Source organism: Pipistrellus kuhlii, unplaced genomic scaffold (genome assembly GCF_014108245.1).
Source record: "Pipistrellus kuhlii isolate mPipKuh1 unplaced genomic scaffold, mPipKuh1.p scaffold_m20_p_2, whole genome shotgun sequence".
In the NCBI taxonomy this organism is placed as follows: domain Eukaryota; kingdom Metazoa; phylum Chordata; class Mammalia; order Chiroptera; family Vespertilionidae; genus Pipistrellus; species Pipistrellus kuhlii.
In genome coordinates this window covers 182,849,175-182,869,309 of record NW_023425515.1, presented here as the reverse complement: position 1 = coordinate 182,869,309, position 20,135 = coordinate 182,849,175, and the positions used below count along the sequence as shown (strand labels likewise).

The following is a 20,135-nucleotide window of genomic DNA, read 5'->3' as shown; positions in this document are numbered from 1 at the left end:
CATCAAAAAATATTTTCTTATTAGAAACCCAAAATATAATCTAATCAAACTTGTAAAAAATTAAGTGGCTTATAATTTTGAAATCTAGCGCTACTGTTATAATGGACACCAAATAGAAACAAAACACAAAATAAAGTGTGTTGTTTTTAATTATTTCCCAATGGCTTGTTTTTATAATTTAAAAAGTTAGATCCACCTAAGAACAAAACGGAAGGGAAAATTTTGTAGTAATTTGAAAGTGATCCAGACTTTCCTGTACTGTAAAGTTTGGATTCTTTTGTTCCTCTTATTCTCAAGCAAAAAGGCCATTACAATAAATCAGAATTTCTAAAGGAAACAGGGAAAGAGACATTATGACCTGGCCAACAAAAACTTTGGCCATTAGGGGTAGTTAAAAAAAAAAAAAAAAAGGTGTTAACCAAAAGTCGTCAGAAGTATGTTTTATTAGATATTTTTAAGCCTCTCTTGTAAGGCTTGTGTTTCTCAAAACAAATTTACATAGCAATAGCAAATCATATTCCTGATCTGAAGAGGCAGTCCCGATCATGTGTACTAAAACTGAGTTTCATCCGTAGTGCAATTGACACCACAATACTAACATTTTTTCCTGTTACATATGTATTCACTTATTCAGTAAATAAGGGCTCAGACAACAAATTATCCTTTTTAGGAATAATGTGGGTCAAAATAAATTGCAGTCTGCTTCCCTAATCCCACTTTATTTAACATAAATTATCCAAAGCCTGCAAGAATGTTCAAAAACCATTGAACCTGTTTTATAAAAATAAGGATAAAATTTCAAAATTTAAGAGACTATGAGAGAACACCAATCAATGAAGTGCTATTTGGAATAAATAATAGTATTTAGACTAAGCCTCAGTCTGATAGCCACGATACGTATTGAAATAGACAAGAAATTTTGCATGAATTTGATCACTCACATAGGCAGTTATAGTTTGAAAACAATATTCCTTGCAAGGATTACGAATAAAATAATGTTTTAGGACACAATTGAATTTGAAATAGGTAATGTTTTGAATAGATTTTTGAGTTTTATTGAAATCTTACATTAACAAGAAATTGGAAATACAATCACATCAAAGAACAAATTGTCACGGCTTTGACGTTTAAGCCAAACAAATTTTGTAGGGCAGATTTCAAAAAGGTGTGAAGTAATAACAATTTAAAAACACAGTTAACCTACTTCTAGGAATGCAAAACATACAATCATAGGTTATTTTCAATACAAGAAAACTTAAATTTTTGTTTGCTTTAATTTCTTAAAACTACTAAGACAAAGTACTAGCTTGTATTTTTATTTACAGCATACTCCATACTCCTATGTAATCTATCTCAAATGCAAAAAAATGAAACTGTCCAAAACCAAAGGTTCTGCAAAATCATGATTTAACAGTGTGCTCAGCTTGTTTTGAAGCTAAAAATGAAGCCTGAAACAATAAAAGCATTGTAATCCCCAGAATAAGGGAACTCTGCAAGCCCAATAATGTCCAAGAGCAATTATGAAAAGAGGAAAAAATAAAAAGACTTGAGTATATACACAATAATGATTTCTTCAGCCCAATACAAATGGCAGCAAATTGCTACTTAAAGATGAAACAGTTAAGCCAATTTTTGTGTTTTTTTGAAGAATGTAGTAGATCTAGAGCCAATCGTGTCTTGCCAATATCATTTTCAAGCCCTCACTTGTCTATTTCCACTGTTGCCCATAAGTATCCTGATAAAATTCCTGGTTGTCATTATTGTAACCATAGTTACCAGTATAGTCACCACCTTGTTGAAGCGGCTGCTGAGCGATGGGTTGAGAACCCCAGTTCTGTTGGTTGTTGGTCTGACGGCGCTTGGAATCAGGTTGGTTGTACCCATCTGCCTTTCTCTTGCCACCTACATTGCCCCCACGATTGCCCCGAGAACCACGGGAACCACGGCCTCTCTGCTGTTGTGACGGACCCCCTCTGCCACTCCTAGAGCCTCTTGGTGGTCCCAAAGGTGCCCCCCTCTGTGAATAGCCAGTTCTACCTCTTGGAGGTGGTGCTCCCCGCCCCCTTGGTGGTGGTGGAGCACCTCGCCCTCCCCTTCCTCCTCCTCTTCCTCTTACTGCATAGCCATCATCATAGCCGTAGTAGGGATCTTCATAGCCTCCACGATAGTCGTGATAATCATAACCATAGTAATCATCATAGTAATCTTCATAGCCATAGTAATCTGGAGGGTAGCCATATCCACCTCTCCCCCCACCACGACCCCGACCTCTAATTGGAGGTGGCATGCGAGGAGGAGGGTGATAGTAATAATCTTCATACCTAACAATGGAGGGAAGGGAGAAAAGAAAAAACAAATTAGCTTACTTCATGACTCTTTCTGATTTTGTTTTATTAACCTGATCTCCGCTATCAAGTTATTCTCTGATCAAAGATGTATTTATTAAAATGCAGACTCACGCAGTGCTTCTGGAGGCCTGTCTAGCAGCTTGGCGTTCTTTTCTTTTCTTGTCTGGTGGCTTGGCTAAGACTATTTCAATTTCTTCCCCTTCTATTTCTTTGCCATTCATTTCATCCATGGCCTATACAGAATTAGAAAAATAAGTTTATTTTACAAGTAATACTTTAAAACATACTACATAAGCATATCTGTGCCAGTTAATACACTAATAAACAATTTGAATATTTTAATTTGCAAATGATGAGTCCAGCCACAAAGGATAAAAAAACAATGGAAGTACCTGTTTCCCTCAATCTCATCCCCTCTTATATGTACACAATAATGAGCAAAAAACTGAGGTTGTGAGGTTTTCCTCACAACACTTCATCTGGAACATACTTCATCTGAAGCCCCACTCTTATATTTAAAAAAGTAAAAGGGTCACCTATTGCTGTTCCTTAATTCCAAATAACCAACTCTTCAATGCTTAGCCATACTAAAGAGGCAAATCCACCCATGGGGAAGATGCCAGTATCACAAACTTTTCAGGATTACAAGTTTTAAATAAATATATAGCATTCAACATGTAGGTGTTCTTACATTGTTCTTCCATAAAAATTTTAAGGGGGGAGAGGATAAGAGATCAACCAAAGAACTTGTATGTATGCATATAAGCACAACCAATAGTCACAGACACTAGAGGGGTGAGGGCATGTGCTGGGGGATGGGGGAGGCCATGGAGAGGTCAATGGGCAGGGGGAAGGGGGGAGGAAGGAGACATACGTAATACTATAATACTTTTTTAAACAATGAAGAATTAAAAAAAAACATTTTTTAAAAAAATTTTAAGAATGGGATATACAAATGAGGTCATTGATAAGATTAGCAGTGAAATTCAACAAGAAATTGACACAAACACAGTCTAGGTTTCCCTCACAACACTTCATCTGGAACATACTTTGCCTAAACAAAAGCACAGAGCCCAGAAAAAACCTGACCTAATGAAGTACTCACCTGGAGGAAAATAATCAAAAGCATTCTATGCTCTAGTCCTTTATTTATGTTGTTCCACCTTATAGCCTCTGCCATGCTTCAAGGTTCAGGTGACTCTAACAAAATATCACCTCACCACAATTTTTCTATTTCCCTAAACAACCATTTCTTCTCTAGGCATAAAGAGCATTTAGTGATTTACAAGTATCCAGTCAAATCCATCCTTCTCTAGATACTAATTTTCTTCCTTTACCACCTTAGCTTTTGGCTACTTCGGCTAAAACTAAATGAGGCTATAGAAGTTTCTGGTCTAAACAACAGAATAGAGCAACAGTCGCCAACCAGTGGTCCGTGAGGTCCGAAAGGTTGGCGACCGCTGAAAAGAGCATCTCCTCGCTCACCTGGCTATAGCAACGAATGTGATTCCCAGCTGCTGAGCTAAAATTTTGTAATTTTACAGACTTGTTTGGCAAACCACCTTACAAGTTTTTATGGACCTGTTATTTAATACCAATTAAATCAAAGGACTACTTAGACGGTATAAACTTATTAGTTATCAGTGTTTCATACCATTGGCAATTTCAAAAGGCATACATTAAATTCTGTACTAAGTTGTGAATTTTATAAGCAATAATGTTTAATTAATTAGTTGCCATGAAAAAGCAAATCAATCAATTCCAAATAGTCAAAGATTTTCTACAAGGCACATTTAAAAGCAGTACCCTGGGCAAAGGCCTGGGAAGAGAAAAGCTGGATGGAGGGGGGCAAAGGAGGGAAAAAGGGAGACATCTGTAATACTGCCAACAATTAAAAAAAAAAAAAAAGCAGTATCTCTTATCCTCTCCCCCCTTATTTTCCCAAAAATAAGACATTCTCTGAAAATAAGACCTAGTGCATGGAAAGATAAGACATCCCCTGAAAATACGACCTAGCACAACTTTGGGAGAAAAAATTAATATAAGACACTGTCTTATTTTCGGGGAAAAGGGTAAAAGGTGGTACCACTCACTCCACCAATAAAACATGTATAAAAAGAACCAAGACGGAGCCAACTGAGAATTCTGGATCCATCTTCCCAAGTACAAAAAGGCGCCATGAATGAATGAATGAATGAATGAGAAAGCTTTTATTAGTGTCATCCGTTCCCACTACTGCCAAAGGACGGAGAACAAGGGAAAAAGGAAACTAGAAATTTCACCCATTAAAGATGGCACTGATGCTCAGTCGGTGTTGCTCAGTGGGTCACGGTTCAATCCCCAGAGTTGGCAGGAGGCAGCCAATAGATGATTCTCTCTCATCACTGATGTTTCTATCTCCCTCTCCCTTTCTCTCTGAAATCTATAAAAATATATTTATTAAAAAAAAAAAAGTTCCAGAGTTCGGCAAAGTTGAAAACCAATTTTAATTTTTAAAGGCACTACACATGTTTATCAAGTTTTAACAGCAGATTCAAATATCAAGAAACAAAATTTCTACCTTAACAGCGGCTCCTCTATCTTCAAAATGAACAAATGCATAGTCTTTCAACTTCTTCACCCTTTCGAGTTTTCCAAATTCAGAAAACGACTTTTCCAATATTTCTTCTGTCACTGTAGTAGCCAAGTTTCTCACAAATAAAACTTTTACCTAATACAACAAATATAAAAAATTGGCATTGACTACTTAATTATAGCTGGTCTTACCTTAAAGTATTTCTACCTATCTTCATGGCATAGGCTTTTTTCCTCTAAAACATTAAGTGCTATGATAAAAGGTATAAAAATTGCCAACAAAATGATTCAGATATTAGTTACCGATTTATATAAATATTGGTTCCTTCTCAGGTCCTAAAATTAAAGTGCCTAACACTGTAAATAAACCAACAAATTAATTATTACTAAGAACTTACAAATTTTACATGGCCCTAAGTCTCCCTTAAATAAGTTTTTCTGGTTTTTTTCCCCCCTAGTGGAACTGGATAAGCTGATTCTAAAGTTCATCTGAAAAAATAAGCAAATATATCTAGGAAAAGATAAGAAAAAAATTTAGAGACTAACCTTATCAGATATAACAACCATAATGCTTAAATCATTCAATCAGTGTAATGTTAATCTGGATAAAAATAGAAGTCAGACCCACATCTCACACGATATCCCAGGATAAACTCCAAATAGAAACACACACACACACACACACACACACACACACAAAAGGATGATGGGGAAGGGAGAAAATGAAAGTGCTAGAAGAAAAAATGTTTTTATAACACACATTGGGGAAGGCTTTGTGACTCAAAATGTATTAACTATAAGTCTATAAACTATAAAAGAGTGATGGATTCAACTACTAAAAATAAATGGCTTCACCTGACCAGCGTGGCTCAGTGGTTGAGCATCGACCTATGAACCAAGAGGCCACGGTTCCATTCCCCATCAGGGCACATGCCCGGGTTGTGTATTGATTCCCCAGTGTGGGGCATGCAGAAGGCAGCTGATCAGTGATTCTCTCTCATCACTGATATTTCTATCTCTCTTTCCCTCTCCCTTCCTCTCTGAAATAAATAAATAAATAAATAAATAAATAAATAAATAAATAGATTCTACATAGCAAAAAATACAAGCAAAGTAAAAAACCAAATGACTTATATAACAGAGTTAATCTTTCTTTTATATCAGCGATCCAGAAAATAAAAAACTCAACAGAAAAACTGAATAGAAAAATATGCAAAATTCATGATTATATGGTTCATACAAAAAAACCCCCAAAAAAACAAGAAAACAACACACAAATGACTGGAAAACAGTAAAAACTTAAACTCATGCATAGTAAGAGAAGAAAACTCTTAACAGCGTCGAAATATCATTTGTTATCAAACTGGCAAAATCCAAAAGTTTAAAGATACACTAATTTTGACAAGGATGAGAAAAGGCCTCTTGTATTTTGCTGGTAGGAGGAGAAAACAATCTGGTTCACTTCCCAAAGAGGAGTATATAATCATCTTAGTAATGTTACCTGTAGGCCCACAATTCTACCCCTGATAATCTATCCTACAGATATATCCGTACTAGCATCAACTGACATGACAAAACTTATGCACTACAGAAACAAACAGACTAGAACAACCCAAAGTCCAGCTGGTTGAATATACTGTAGTACATCCACCGAATGAAACACTATGTAACCATATAAAAAAAATGAAGAAAGAAAAAAAAGAGGAAGAGTTCTAGCTGGTTTGTCTAAGTGGATAGAGCATCAGCCTGCGGACTGAAGGGTCCTGGGTTTGATTTCAGTCAAGGGCAAATGCCTGGGTTGCGGGCTTGAACCCTATTAGGTGTTGTGCAGGAGGCAGCCAATCAATAATTCTCTCTCATCATTGATGTTTCTCTCTCTCTCTCTCTCCCTCTCCTTTCCTCTCTAAAATCAATAAAATTATATTTTCGAAAACACACACACAAAAAGGAAGAGTTCTAAGAGTTGACGTGGAGAGATTGCTAGGATACATTGTTGATAAGACTTTTTCCCCCCATTTCTGAAACAGGGATCCAACTTACAGTCAATGTGACAGATAAGCACTGTGTCATACTTTAATTGGCAACATTTATAATTTCTTAGTGGTACTTATAATAATGGTATACCTTCCTTAGAGCTGATGAAATAGTGGTAAATAAAACAAATAAGAATCAGTAAATACAAGTTACCAGCAACCACTTGTATAAGAAGCAGGGAAAGACTACATCACCAATATTTGTCAGTATTTGCCCAAGAAAACATGAAAAAATAAGAGACTACTAAAACTGAATGCCTATAGTTAACCAAGGGGTATGATACAGATATGATAGAAGGAGCTAGGGTGAAATTGGGACTTCTCTGTCTATACCTTTCTATAAAATTTTGATTTCTAAGCTAAGGAAATATATTAACTATTCAAAACATATCTACTGAACAAAGTGTTGCTAGATAAATAGAAAGGATGGGGGAGAAAATCTTAATTCAATGGGTGAAAAAAATGGAACAGTTTTCCTCTCTCCCTCTATCTTCTTTATTTTTCTAAATGTTGTCAATACTGAAGTATAACTACATCAGACAGGCCTCCACTGATTTCCTTTTTAACTAAACATGGATCTCTTATCTTTTGGTGAAATGAAACCAAAATATACTATATAAAAATTACTTGTTACCCTAGCTGGTTTGGCTCAGTGGATAGAGCACATGTGTCAAACACAAGGCCCGTGGGCCAAATCCGTCCCGCCAGGCCTTGCAATGTGGCCCGCACCGCGCTGTCATCACTGCACTCCACTGCGTTTCCATCACAGTGACAGTTTATGACTGTTCAGTAAACCATTCGGCCCGCGATTTAGGCTGGATTTTAGATTTTGGCCCCTTCTCTGATTGAGTTCGACACCCCTAGGATAGAGCGTCGGCCTGCAGACTGAAGTGTCCCAGGTTCGATTCTGGTCAAGGGCACATGCCCAGGCTCAAGTCCCCTGTGGGAGGCGTACAGGAGGCAGCCGATCAGTGATTTTCTCTCATCATTGATGTTTCTCTCTTTCCTTCTCTGAAATCAATAAAAATACTTTTTTAATTACTTGTTAAAACTGTATTAAGATACATTTATTTAGATTCTTAGGTTCTGTTTGATTTTAAAACTGATCCAACTTGGCAAAAGATCTTCAATAAATTGTAACACTGATAGAGTAAACAGCAAAAGCTTTACTCTATTGTATATATTAGAAAACAATAAAGAATCAGTAATATTCAAGTTTATTCAATCAGTATTATTCTAGTTTATAGAGGCCACCTATTCATTCCAAAATTCATCTCATATGCAGAAAAAAAGTTACTAGAATTAATTTGAAGTTTTCTAACCCTATAAAAAGATTTAGGGTACATTTCAATCTGAAAGGTTATCAGAAGTATGTGAAAAGTGATTGATGAGAAAATTAGTAGCTATATTTGGGGGATCTGATTCCCCTTGTATAATGTGTAATATACCTATAGTACTACTTTTAAAATGTTTTTTATAGGATAAGCAATACAGGATACAATACAGTTTCTACAAGGTAGATTCAAAGTTATGAGAGATCTGAAGCTATTTATCCAATCCTAATAAAATAGGTCACATCCAAATTCAGTAAATTTGTCCCAGTCACAATTGGGAGAACATGTGAAACTGAAATCAAACTAGAAAAGGAAGGAAGGAAGGAAGGCAGGCAGGCAGACATGATCTATTCAGGGAATATGTTAAAAAGATACTGAGCAGCATATCTGAGAGCCTTTCTGGTTCATTCTCTATGGATCTTCTGTTTAACACAAAGATGTTTTTGCTTACAAAAAATTTATCATACTAATATAAACTGGGGCTCTCCAAACTAATCAGAGTGAGGACTGCCTTCTCAGAACCGAGAGGCAGATTTCTTATCCAGAAGAATCAAAACTAAGTTATGACCATCCATAAAGTTGCTGCCTCTCTGAGAAGGGAAAAGACATTTACCAAAATACTCAAAAACTCATTAAAAGGGACAGAGATGCAACTCTAATGTGTCCCTTCAATCCCAGGACTCACCCAAGGGAAAGCCTGAGAATGAGGATTCATGGCACCATCTGGCAAAAGATCTTGGCAATACAAGGACAGGACAGGAAAACGAGGTCCCTCTACAGGACTTGTCATGCATATTTTGCCACTACCATATAACAGCAAACATGTAAACCTTTTGCCTTTCTTTATAGGGACAATACCCTTAAGCTTGATAATTAAAAAAAAAAGAAAAACTTTTTAAAATAAGAGAAAAAAATTAAATATAAATCAAATTATTCCTGGCCATTTAATAAGTCATAATATGGTCAATGAAGATTATAATTCAAACTTTACCTCTTCCTTTACTAAGACCTTGTCTTTTCTTTCTTTTTTCTTTTAAACCTCTGTATCCCTTATAATGCCTAGCACTAAACAAATTCTCAGGGTGAATAAAAATACTTAATGGAAGGGATTTCATTTCAGTTCTTTACACGTTTAATCAGCAAGAAAAGGAATGGTTAATGGAAATTCCTGAATATTAAGAAAGGTTGCTGAAACCAGTTTGGCTCAGTGAATAGAGCATCGGCCTGCGGACTGAAAGATCCGGGGTTCGATTCCAATCAAGGGCATGTACCTTGGTTGCAGGCATATCCCCGTAGGGGGTGTGCAGGAGGCAGCTCATCGATTTTCTCTCTCATCGATGTTTCTAATTCTCTATCCCTCTCACTTCCTCTCTGTAAAAAATCAATAAAATACATTAAAAAAGAAAAAAGAAAAAGAAAGACTGTTATGTTTGGTGTTAAAACAGGTCCTTGCCTAAATAGTTAAAATCAAGAGCTATAATATTAAAAAAAAACTCAAAAAATTTTGAGCTTCATTCTGAGTATAAAATTTAAATTATGACCACACCTCCATCCCAGGCAATTGCATTTACCTTAGCCATGACTTCTGGATCTGGTTCTTCCACAGGGTCAGCCCATTCAACTGTAACTACATTTCCCCATACTTTTACTTTTCCACTCATCAGCCGGCGTCTGGCTTGTGCTGCTGACTTGTGATCCTCATATTCAAGGAAGCAGAACCCCCGATTCTTCTTTTTGTCATCGGGTTGATGATAGAGAATAACGTCCACCAAACCCTCTGTTAAACCAACAGCCAGATATATAAGCCAAAAGCATCCACCACACATCTACTGATTAGGCAGACCTAAATCCACTTGCCTAAAAGCAAAAAATAACTGAAGAAGCCTCAAAATGATTCACTAATTACCTAATCCAACAATTTAATCAGCATTATTAGATATGAGGTTTGGGACAATATTTTTGTTTCCTTTTAATTTTAGGGGTTGTAAAGATATGGCCATAAGCAACAGGTCCAACTACTACATTTTGACATATAACTTTCTACAGTGTTTTAGAGGTTTGATATAACATAACCTTATAATTTATGAAAATACTACCTCAAGAAACTTAAACATCAAATTATTGATATAAATCCAAGAGAACTAAGATTCAACAACTAACCATCTTGGGTCTAACTTAAAGTTAGTTTTTACTAAGAATAAAAATAATTGCTAAATACTGGTGTCCCTCTGGTCTATCCTGTACCCTCATCTTTTCATAAGTCTTCTTTCTAGGTAAAAAACAGCTAGTTCCTACTCTTAAATACTATCTATATCCTTAAGAATGCTTACATTTATTTCTATCCCAGACTTAAAGACATTTCAAATTAACAGTCCAAAACTGTACCACCACTCCCCAAGTCTGTCTTCTTTAGACTTTCCTACTTAATAAACAGTACTATCTCCTGCATTTCTCAAGCCAGAAATTAAAAACTCATTCTTGATTTCCTCCTTTATTTCATCTCCCCTATCCAATTCCAAGCCAATCTACTTCTTGCATCTCCACTGCTCAATCTTCTATATGAACATTATGAAAGCTTCTACTCTTTACCCCTTTCTAAGCCATTATCTATACAGCAATAGGAATAATATTCTGAAAACATAAAACAGATGTTATTCCCTGTTTAAGACCTTCAAATACCATCTCATTATACATACACTAAAATCCAAACTCCTTACATGGTCGACAAAAGTCCTACCTACTTCATTGCACATAATTCTACCCCTAATTCTAACTTTTAAAAACACTGGCTTTGTATTCACTTTAACATACCAAGTTCTTTCTTGCCTTAGAACACAGGCATGTATTACTCACTTGGAATGCCTCTTTGTATGCTACATTCTTCTCATTCTTCATGTCTTGGATGAAATGTCACCATATCAGAAAAGGCTTCCATAACCATCAAATCCCCAATAGTAGATATTCTCTACCTAAATATCCCTTATTTCCTTCTTCACAGTGCTTACCACAATGTGTAAATATTTCTTTAATTTTGGTGGGAAATCTCTCCTTTCCCAGAATGTAAGCTCTACAAGGCAGAGACTAGATCTCTTATTCACCACTGTATCCCAGCAGATAGAACAATATAAGCACTTAATAGGCACTGGAGAAACACTTGCTGAAAAATGAATACATGGATATAAAGCTAGAAAGGAGTTGGTAAATTATGATAAATTAGAGGCCCAGTGCATGAAAATTATGCATGGCGGCGGGGGGGTGAGAAGGGGGAGGTCCCCTCAGCCTGGCCTGCACCCTCTCGCTGTCCGGGAGCCCTTGGGAAGCAGGCCTAAGCCATCAGTCGGACATCCTTAGTGCCTACGTGGAAGCAGGAGACAACTCTGCTGTGCTCGCCAGCTGTGAGCCCAGTTTCTGGCTGAGGTTTCTGGCTGGGCGACTCTCGCCATGGGAGTGCACTGATCACCGGAGGCAGCTCCTGTGTTGAGCGTCTGCTCCCTGGTGGTCATTGTACATCATAGTTACCAGTCATTCCACCGTTTGGTAGATTTGCATATTAGCCCTAATTATATAGGATTATTATATAGGATAGTGGCAGTGGTTACAATGTGGGATGCTAGAAGTAAAAAATTCTGGAGTGGCTAGAATTTAGGGCAACAAGTTCCAGAATGTGATCTGAATGTGGGAGAGCTGAAGTAAAGGACTGAAGATGGGGTGGTAATAAAACTAGGAGGTTAGGGTACTGGATGATGCCTCTATGGTAAAAGTACTAAGAGTAAGTCAATTTAGGACAGAAGAGGAAGACAGTGAGCCAGAAGCAACCTTTAATTTAATAAGACAAATTGAAACCAGAAGAGCAATGGATGACAGCTGGAAGGAAGGAAAAAGGATAGTATATTTGGATGACAAAAATGTAAAGGAATAGTGGGGTTTTCTTTAAAAGGGAAAGTAACAGTCTAAAAAAATGTTTTTTAAACCACAGCTGGTATTTAGTAGTTCTCTATTAGCATTTTAAAAATGGAAATAGAAAAGGAAATATCAGACTAAATCATGTAAAGTAGTAAAAGTATATGGTTTCATTAAATTTTGTTTCAGTTACATATAAATGTATAGACTAATGTAAAAACATATATATTGTAATATAAAATGTACTTCTCAATCAATTCCATGCATTTAGAATTGCAAATTTTGAAAAATATGATCTGGAAGAGCTAACAGGAAGAGGCTAAGAATCCTAATCCCTTTGGACCTAAAGTACACTGGATGTCAGAAGGGGAAAGCCTTCACTTGAAGACCACAGGGCAAAAACTGGCAAAAGCCAAGGTTCAATCAAGGATATGAGGAAACATGCTTAATCCAAACCACTATAAATATTAAAAAATTCAAACGATTTATCAAACTGGCAAAATCCAGAAAATAATAAAAGCAGAAGGGATGCAATTGAGAAATTGAATAGACATTTAAACTTAGATTAATATACACATCCTTTTTTTTTTTTGCACTTATAAACAGTACTACAGATTTCCCAAAATTAACTTCTAAATACATTTTTGTTTTACCTGTGACTTTACTGAATTCTTCCAGAATGTTTTCTTTAGTCTTATTCTTTGGAATTGATCCAACAAAAAGCCTGTTGTTTGCCACAGAAATGCACACTCCAAGGTGTTTACCAGGGCGAATTTCATAGCTGTCACACTGCAAGGAAGAAAAGAACCAGACACCCCACAACCACCCCAAACTCAGGACAACCAATCTCAATCTAAAATATTCATTAATTTGGGACCGGTTTGGCTCAATGGATAGAGCGTCAGCTTGGGGACTGAAAGGTCCCAGGTTCGATTCCGGTCAAGGGCATGTACCTTGGTTGCGGGCATATCCCCAGTGGGGGTGTGTGCAGGAGGCAGCTGATCGATGACTCTCTCTCATCGATGTTTCTAACTCTCTATCTCTCTCCCTTCCTCTCTGTATAGAATCAATAAAATATATTTAAAAAAAAAAAAAAAAAAAAAAAAAAAAAAAAAAAAAAAAAAATAAAATATTCATTAATTTAAGGTCAACCACTCCCTGCTTCGTGAACTCACCAAGTTCCCTCAGGCTTGTCATAATATAAATGTGTATTTTAAACTTGTTACAGCCAGTCTTTCATTTAACTTGGTTTTGTTAACTTTGACTACTCCTCCATATTATAAATGACTCAAAGTTATTCTCATTTTATTTCTAAAACTATCTTATTTCGTATTTAAGATTTTATCTAAAAACTTTTTTCCATCGTTTTTTCAGAAAAAGTACTTGGGAGATTAAATCAGAATCAGACAAGCCATTGGCAAGATAATATAAAGAGAGTAATAACTATATTTACTCAATGCAAAATAAATTTAGAAGAACTTCACATTCTACACAAACCACAGAATTCTAAATATATAGTTTTAAACTGCATATAAAATCCAATACTTTCAAAAGTATATAAAATGATAGATATAAAAAAATGTTTTATTTAAATCACTATATGATGTTTCCTTGATAAACTTTAGCTTCTCATGCTTTAACGTTACTTACCCATTTATTTACTAAAAGACATGTTATTATTAAATGAAATCATCCATATGTGCCAAAACATGGAAATAAAGATTTAAAAACTCAATATTAAATAAACAAACTGTAAACAAAAAAATCCATAACAAAGACTAAAATCTGGTCAAACTAGAAGTAGAACTACTTTAGAGGCAACTTATGAAACAAAAGCCTTGGTTAAAGAGGTTACTTGTCTAGAAGAACTAGAACTAGACTAGGTGAAAGCTTTAGATATCTGGCAAAAGATTATGCCAAAATACAATGATACTGTTAAGTTACTGAGATGGTTGTATTTTAATACAGTAGGAGTAAAGATATACTTAATTTGCAAAATTTAGTTACTGCTGCTACTCATAAGTAAGTACACAGAGTAAAAGGCCCTATAAAAAGGAATTAATAGAAGACTGGTTATAAAATAGCAAAAAAGAGAATTAAAGACAGAGAATACTGAATGACCTTGAAACAAAAATATAGAAAAGAATATACTTAGAAAATAAATTGTATGATTAGGCTGTGAGAAAAATAAAACAAAACAGATTGAGAACCATTTCTTGAATTGGTGACAGTATCCTAAGTCTTCATTTTCATTATACTTTAAAAATCCTATCATAAAGTGTAACAGCAAGAATTGACTTCCTTTCTATCAATATTCAAATGGAATTTTAGATACTAATCACTCTAATCAATAACTTTTAAAATGTATTTATTGATTTCAGAGAGGAAGGAAGAGGGAGAGAGAAACATCAATGATGAAAGAGAACCATTGATTGGCTGCTTCCTACATGACCCCACTGGGGACCGAGCCTGCACCGGGTGCCCGGACTGGGAATTGAACTGTGATCTCCTGATTCACAGGTCAACACTCAACCACTGAGGCATACCAGCCATGCTCTATTAATAACTTTTTAGAATTATGGGACACTTTCTCCAACACATTAATTCTTGGGTATCCTCATTTCTTTTTTACTTTTATAATCAGAAAATGCAGAGCAAAGGCCACAAACCAATTCAGTTAACATAAAAACATTCAAAACAATAACTAAAGGAAATAAAACAATGATAACTGCAAACATTTTAAACTGAGGTAATTCTCTCAAATAATGACTTGCTAGACAGTACGTATCGGTTTTGTTATCACATACCAGTTTAACAGCTTCCTGTGCAGCTTCCTTTCCACAGAAGGTGATAAATGCATACCCTCTGTTCTGACCAGACAGTGGATCCATCATAAGACGTAGGTCCCAAATGGGACCAGCCTTTTCAAAAAGGGGTACCAACTCATCCTCATATAAATCTCTTGGTATTTTACCTACAAAAACCTGAAATAAAATCTCTGTATTAGAATCCCAATGTAAGCATTTGATTTTAGATCTATAAAGCCTAACTGCCTTTTCTTTAAGGGGATGGGGACAGGAAGATGATAAAGGAGCAATGGGATAATTTGAATTTTGTGAAACGGACCCTAATTTTTATTATAATGACTTTAAGGTCATCAACATAGAACAATATTCTATACTGATTAATGGAAAATGATTTTTAAAAAAAAGTGTGCAAAATTTGTACTAAAATTTAAATATTTATAATTTATTTTCCTCATAAAAGTGAATAAAGAACACATGTTTATGGAAATATGTCTGTGTTTTTATAAAATAAAATAGAATAAAAGATTAGTGTGGTCTTCCTCAAGCTTTCTCAATCTAAAATTTTTATTATTTAAAGCTCCAGGGCTTCTTCAATCAATCTCTTTCTCTACCAGAATATTATATTTTAAGGTCTATTAAAAATTTTTCACCATATAAAGATTTAATATTCTACCTCAATAAAAGTTATATAGGATTAAATTATACAATGATGAATTCAAATTAAGTAATCACACACAGTTTTCTTTAAGTTTCTACCACCATGTCAGTAACATCAAAAATAATCCTTTATGTTAAAATGTTTGCAATCCAGTCTTAACAAGTAAATCAGTGTTTGCATGAGATAAATGGTCTAGTGAAACTTTTAACTCAACGTTTCATATTCTAAAAAATAACCTAATTAATGAATAATAGCAATCCAAAAAATGTCAAAATTATACTGGATATTAGGTTTCTGATGTTAAGCTCCATAACAGTTGTGCAATCTGACACAATCCTTTCCAAAAAATGGATTCACCTTCACAGCTGTTGGGTAAAACCAGAGGTCTTTTTCCAAAAAAATCTAGCATAATTCTCATACAACAGTTATTCCAATTCTGTCTTCTTGAAGTCTCCAATCCTTATTCAGTCACTTTAAGTTCTTCTGGGAAAGTTACTAGTTTCCTCATATTCTTTCCTCTCAACCTTAAAAACTTTTCTCAGCATCTATTTTCACTTATTTCCTTTATACCTCAGAGAAAGAGATTTATTTCCTTTCCAAGGTTAACTTCTTAACCCTAATAAAACAGCACATGTCTTTTCACCACCTTCTTGTGGAAATAATAACAAACCTTTATTTCTTCAACTCTCCTATTTTTTGCTCAATACACCCTCCTTTCCTATCAATTGGTTCTTTCCTGTCTATAAACATGTTAAATCTCCCACAGCTAAACAAAATACAAATAATACTTTAGCTTCTCTATCTTTCTTTTTACTTTTATATGCTTAGAACACTTCACCAATGTTTTATTGTATTTTACTCATGCAGTTTTTCTTTTCAATATATCTACTAGATGCTTAGTACTGGTACAGCTATAGAGAAGTAAAAATAAAACATTTAAGGCATCATTTTAATGGTTTCCCTACAGAAACATCTTTCTAATGAAAAATCCACTTGGAAAAGCACTTGCCATCTATGCTCTTTTTAACTCTCCTAAATTGACTTCTTCCTAAACTGTATGCCCAAATGTCACTAATGAACTTCTAATGACCAAATTTTCTTTTCTCAGTCTCACCATCCTTGCCTCAACAAGCATCAAAACTGGTGATACGACCTTCTGAAATCCTCTTAAATTTTCAGAATCCTACACTAACCTGATCTTCTTACCTTTAATTATTTCTCTATCCTTTCCAAGGCTACATGTTTCCCAAAGTTATGGTTCTACAGTATTTCACTGTTATTTTCTTCACTTATAAAGATCTTATCCCCAAAGCCTACAACTATAAAGTCATCTTCCAGATCCCCATCCCAAGACCTAATTCTGTGTCTCCAACTGCCTATTAAACATTTCCTCTTGATTGTCATCAATAAGTCTAGCAGTGCCAACTTGTTTATTGAATATAGATGTATATATAGATATGACTATCAGAATAATACAATAGTAGTTATAATACATAAAAAACTTTTCTAATTGTATTTTTCCTTATTACATTTCTAAATATTCTACTATGAAGATAGAATACATTTGTAACAAATGTTTCCTTTTTCAAAAGTCAAACTGAGTAAAACCCACCCTTGTCAACTGGCTCCTCTGAACTTTATTCTTGGAAGAACATAATTTCTGCTGCTCCTCCAACAAGGTGACTGAGGAAATATTACTCCCATAAACTAAACAAAAAAATCTCAAATATTTTGAATCGCTCCCATTCTCATCCACGTCCAATTAATCTTTTAAGTATCAGCTTAAAGTTGCTCCAATGCATAATGCCTAGCCTATACAGACAACTGGTTCCTTCTCACGAAACAAATCTTTCATGAGATATGGAAATGCATACACTTTGGACTACTGTGCCATGTATTTTTCTAAGTTCTAGGGATATAATGAACACCATGGACAAGGTCTAGGTATTCATGAAGCTTGTATTACTGATATAAATATAAACAATATTTTTAGGAGGTGTTAAAGGTTAACAACAATAAAGGGAAAAAGGGAATAAAAATTATGAGAAAGAAACTGTATTTAGAGGGCCTCCTTAAGGAGGTTAAATTTGAATTGAGACCTAAGAGAGAAAATAAAGTAAATAATCTGAGGAAAGCACATTCCAAAGTGAGGGAACAAGTATAAAAAGATAGGAGTACAACTGCCATAGTTGAAGAAGAGCAAACAGGCCAGCTACTAGAATACAAGGCCAATACTGTCGTATTGAGAATGAGACAGAGGTGAAGTTTAGGAGTTTGGGTTTTATTCCAATTGTGTTGGGAAGACATAAGAGAGCTTTGAACACACAAGTGACTAGGTATGACTTGTGTTCTAAAAGGAATATTTGGGGGGGGGGTGGAATAAAATAAAAGGAATATTTGGGTAACTGGGTTGAAAATGAGTGTACAGGGAAACAGGCTGACTGGTCAGGTTAATAGGGCAATCCCAGAAAGGGATGAGATGTGTCTTGGCAAAGTAAAGTAAAGCCATGAAGGTAGGAAAAATGTAAAAAATAGTGAGTTTCAAATTATATTGAATTCAAATCTACATTTTAGTTACCTTAAGCAAGTTTCTTAATTAGTGAATCTCAATTTCCCCATCTGGGAATAACACCAGTAAGAGGGTTCAATTTCCATGTGAGTGTAGAGTTCACAACTTGTTCCTCATTTTATTCCCAGCATTGGGCACAGTGGGTGCTCATCTTTGAATAGATGTATGAAGGAGCATCTACCTCATACTGTTAACTTCTGCACTAATTGGATAGATCTCATACCCTTTCCTACCCAAGGATGCATGGACCAGAAACTATTTTATCAATTTCCTCTTTTATAATGGAACCATTTCCATCAGCACATAAATATATTTTAATTTCTTCCTTGATATTTAAACAAAAATATATCTTGACTATAATACCTTCCAGTTATTATCCCATTTCTTACTTCCTTTGTAAGAAATGTAGCAAAATTGCTAAAACAAACAAAACAAAAAAAGCCTGTAAATTCAAATTCCTCATCTTCCACTCTCTTGAATCTTCTCCAAATCTGGCTTTTACCACCATTCCTGTCAAAGTCAACTAATGACATCCACCTTGCTACAATCAAGTGTCAATTCCCAGTCTTCACCTTACCTGGAAAGTTTGATATAATTAAGCAGCCTTCCTTCTGTGAAAACTTTGACTTCCAAGACACCACACTCTTGGTTGTTCTTACCTCACTGGCTTGCTCTTCTCAGTCCCTTGTTAGTTCCTCCTCATCTTCCCAAATTCTAAATGTTGAAGGGCTGCAAAGATCAGATCTTAGACCTTTTCTCTAATCTACACATATTTCCTTGGCGACTGCATCCAAACTTACGGTTTATAAATATCATACAGATGCTTATGTCTCCCCACATTTACAATCTCCAACCAAAATTCTCCCCTGAACTCCAGACTAATATAAACAACAGATCAAACAACAGCTATACTTATAGGTCTAAGAGATATCTCATAGCATATCCAGAATTAAACTACTATCTTTCAATCTTACTAATTTGCTCTTTAATACAGCCTTCCTCTCAATTCAATGGCAATTCCATCCTTCCAGGTGCTCAGGTAAGAAGTTTTGAAATCATTCTTGGCTACTTTCTCTATCCCTATATCTAACCTATCAATAAATACTGTTTGATCTGCCTTCAAAATATCCAAATCTGACCACTTCTCAGCTACACCAACCTGTGTTATCCTATAATAATGAGGAAGTATGCTAATTGGCCATCACACCGTCGCAAAGATGGCGGCGCCCAGTCCCCTTAGCCCCGGCCTTGCTGTGCACCTGCCTCCGGAGCCCTCCAGTTCCCTAGGCCCCCCAGCCACCCAGGGCTGGCAAGCCTCAGATGGTGACGGCCTGAGGCCCAGGTAACCAGGGCCAGCCGAGGCTTTCATTGCTAGCAGTAGCAGCAGCAGAGGTATGATGGGGCATCACCTTCCCTTGATTGCTAGGTGGCCTCCTGCCCCTGAGGGCTCCTGGACTGTGAGAGGAAGCAGGCTGGGCTGAGGGACCTCCCCTGCCAGTGCATGAATTTTCATCCACCAGGCCTCTAGTTAACTCTATAAATATTAACAGGCACAGCACTAAAAAAAAACGTATTGATAAAAGGTGTCCTAAGGTAAGTGGATAGTGTCGGCCTGGAGACTGAAGGGTCCCAGCTTTAGTTCTGTTCAAGGGCATGTACCTTAGTTGTAGGCTCTTCCCCGGCCCAGGCCCTGGTTGGGGTGAGTTCAGGAAGCAACCAATCAACGTGTTTCTCTCAAATCAGTATTTCTCTGTCTTTCCCTCTCTCTTTTCCACTCTCTCTGAAAATCAACGGTAAAATATCCTCAGGTGAGGATTAAAGGAGGGGGGGGGAATACACAAGGATGATTGATATTAATTTTGAAATGCATTACAAAATTTATGCTGACAAAATTCTTATCTATTTTATTGAT

At 35.8% G+C, this 20,135-nt stretch overlaps 1 protein-coding gene across 13 annotated transcripts in view; it reads right to left on the bottom strand.

Annotated features, from left to right (window-relative positions):
• Nucleotides 1-1,030: 1,030 nt before the first annotated feature.
• The window catches only part of HNRNPR (heterogeneous nuclear ribonucleoprotein R), a 38,282-nt gene continuing 19,177 nt past the window's right edge, over nt 1,031-20,135 (bottom strand). For 5 of the 13 annotated variants that reach the window (XM_036444342.2, XM_036444341.2, XM_036444334.2 and 2 more), the window contains 6 exons: nt 14,997-15,173; nt 12,843-12,978; nt 9,861-10,075; nt 4,909-5,058; nt 2,460-2,581; nt 1,031-2,321 (listed from right to left, as the gene is read on the bottom strand). In XM_036444342.2, coding sequence (XP_036300235.1) covers nt 1,709-2,321; nt 2,460-2,581; nt 4,909-5,058; nt 9,861-10,075; nt 12,843-12,978; nt 14,997-15,173 — 1,413 coding nt within the window. In that variant the 3' untranslated portion in view covers nt 1,031-1,708. The remainder of the gene's footprint in view (nt 2,322-2,459; nt 2,582-4,908; nt 5,059-9,860; nt 10,076-12,842; nt 12,979-14,996; nt 15,174-20,135) is intronic. The other 8 variants (XM_036444345.2, XM_036444336.2, XM_036444338.2 and 5 more) reach the window with 4 other exon arrangements.